The sequence below is a fragment of the Leuciscus leuciscus genome, assembly GCF_965113295.1.
Source record: "Leuciscus leuciscus genome assembly, chromosome: 20".
Classification (NCBI taxonomy): Eukaryota; Metazoa; Chordata; class Actinopteri; order Cypriniformes; family Leuciscidae; genus Leuciscus; species Leuciscus leuciscus.
Window position 1 is genome coordinate 2,204,588 of NC_138744.1, and position 2,800 is coordinate 2,207,387.

At 41.0% G+C, this 2,800-nt stretch overlaps 1 protein-coding gene across 1 annotated transcript; it reads left to right on the top strand.

Moving 5' to 3' along the window:
* Nucleotides 1-546: 546 nt before the first annotated feature.
* Nucleotides 547-1,210, top strand: LOC309484563 (extracellular superoxide dismutase [Cu-Zn]-like; the record flags this gene model as incomplete). Its single annotated transcript, XM_082150889.1, has 1 exon — nt 547-1,210. Exon 1 carries the CDS (start codon nt 557-559, stop codon nt 1,208-1,210), a length of 654 nt encoding a protein of 217 aa, XP_082007015.1. The 5' UTR covers nt 547-556.
* Nucleotides 1,211-2,800: the final 1,590 nt, after the last annotated feature.

Here is a 2,800-nt window from a genome sequence, read left to right on the forward strand (position 1 = left end):
GACTAACAGACTATCATGGTTAACTTGTAGCTCAACATGAGTTCCTAAAAGAGCAGCCAAAAGTGTGATTCTCTCAACCCCAGGTCAGGACTGCACACGGATTAAGCTTTGTAGTGTTTTTGTGACTGCACTATTCAGGCTCCACACGGATTGAGGACAACTTTTCAGCTATACGGTAATGCACCTTTGCTGTTTTAGGCTTGTGTTTTGTTTTTTTCTCCATTCCATTTTCTCCATCAACTGACTTGATTTAGTACAACTAAAAAAAAGTTAGTGTAAGCAAAAGTATAGATCTTGTCTTTTATTTGACCTGTCCTTGTGAAAAAAGTACACTTTAGCATGCTTTAAAAAGAAGTACATATTATTGAAAATAAAGCTATAAAAAATATACTTAAGTGCAAGAATGTAATGTTTTCAAACTAATCTGGTTGTGCTATTTTACCTAATGCAACTTCCATTCTCAAAGCTTTGACCTTTTATCAAAAATATTACATCCTTAAACCAAACGGCATGATTTGACTGAATCCACTCTTCATTGTAGGCTTTAAAGATCAACATGGAGAAAATCATCCTAATATTCCCTCTGATATTGCTGGCGCTGCATATACAAGGAGGAGAGTTCTCCAAATATCCAGCTTGTTTGCCTGAAGCTCCACAGCCGGAAGTCGTGGAGTTCGACAACACAATCTATGCCACTTGTGAAGTAACTCCCAGCCCCAATTTGCCACGTAACCAGCCAAAGATCTTTGGGCAAATCCTCTTCAAGCAGCTCTTCCCCAATGGAGATTTAGAAGTGAAAATCAACCTCCGTGGTTTGCCTGCCACCGATCGTCAAGAGCGTGCCATGCACATCCATCAGTATGGAGACCTCAGTCAAGGCTGCATCACTGTTGGTCCTCATTATAATCCAAACGGCGTTGACCACCCTCATCATCCTGGAGACCTGGGCAACTTTGCTTCCGAGCGAGGAGTTATAAGGCAGTTCCTGACGCTTCCAGACGCCAAGCTCTTTGGGCCTTATTCCATTCTGGGACGTGCGGTGGTGGTTCATGAGAAGGAGGATGATCTGGGAATGGGTTCAGATGAGGAGAGTAAACTCAGTGGGAATGCTGGAGAGATAATTGCTCTCGGTGTGATTGGTATTACTACTCCAAGTCTGTGGGAGAAGACCGGACCGTTCCCCAAGAAACCATGTGGAGGAAGGCACTGAGAGTCAAAGATGAGGGAGTCGGATATGGTGGGAGGGCAGACTCAAATAGGATAATCATGATTTTCCTTGTGTATTCTTTGTATGTGTCCTACATTAAAGTATATTTCATAACCTGAACATTCCCATGTTTTTTTTTTCTTGCTCTTTTCAGAGGCTTTTTGGCCATAGCTTCCAATAGTAAATGCACTCTTAAAAATAAATGTAGGGTGAATGCAGGCGAAGTGGGCCGTTTAGTTTGATTTACTGTGCTCAATGGGTTAACCCTTTAAGAGCATGACAATGGCCTTTAATTAAAGATACACTATTTCTTTAAATGATAAAATGGTTTTGGTTGATGCAATATGACACTGGAGGGTGTGGCTACATCTCAAGGGAGGACACCCTTATTGTTGAAGGTAGACATAAGATTTTATTTTCTAAATTATAAGGTTTCCCGCTAAATGTCAACAAATGGGTATATTATTCTGACAGTTTGTTGCTACAGTTAACACGGAATCAAAATGCAAAAAAAAAAGATTTAAAAACGTGTTGGTTTTCTTGTAAGGTGTTTAAAGCTACAATATGTACGATTTTTGTAATAAAATAACCAAAAATCACTTGCAAAGTGTGATATATATATATTTCCTGCAGTTGTGTACTTTCAGTATCCCAAAAGTTCCCAAAGATTTTTAATTTCAGAGAAATTCCAATTTTAAATAATGACGTAATATCCGCGTTATCACTGGTTTCCGCTCGTACTGCCATAGTAACCATGGCGACAACTGCGTTACGTCTAGCAGCACGCTCATGGAGTTGTTTCGTTCAAACATTATGGACCATGGCAAGCAGACTTTGGGACAAAAGGAGAACTAAAACGAGGATCAATATCGGCGTGGTGTTTTGGAGATGCCGAGAGCTCCACGTCCGTGACAAACTTCGACTCGACCGAGACGTCTTGCATGTACTTTATTAGACAGGTGAGCAAATGTACATAAAACTAATCAATGTTATATAGCTCAACATGATGAAATGTTAGAATATGATCGGTATGTTATTCTAATGTTCATCTAGCTTACTGCTAGTCTCATACAGACAAACAAACACATAGAATAACATTATAACTTTCAACACACTCAAATGCAGTTTAGTGTGATAGACCAAGTGAAACAGTGCTGCGTTACCTCACAAGTTTAATTCGCCAAATAAACTGACTTGTTAACCCTTTCCCACCAAGGCAGTGCTGGTGCTGGTTCGGAGCTAGAGCCTAGTTTCAAATCGGTTCTTTGTTTTTCGACACCCAAAGCACCAGCTCTGAACCAGGAAAAGTGGTTCTTAAGTAGCACCAAAAAACATTGCTGGTCTAGAAGTAAGAACCGCTTGCGTCAGGGGCTGGGGGCGGGGTTACCGTGACCAACAAGACGAACAGAAACTTGTGACCGCCATTTTTCAAATAGCAGCTAATCGAGCTAATAGCAGCTTGATTGTAATCTCCGTCTATGCAAGTTACGGCGAGCTGCACGAACACGTTGGATTCGCCGTGTTTGGATGCCGATGTAGGTTCGCAAAGCCATGAGCATCAATAGTAACGCAACGACCTCCATTGTTGATGGA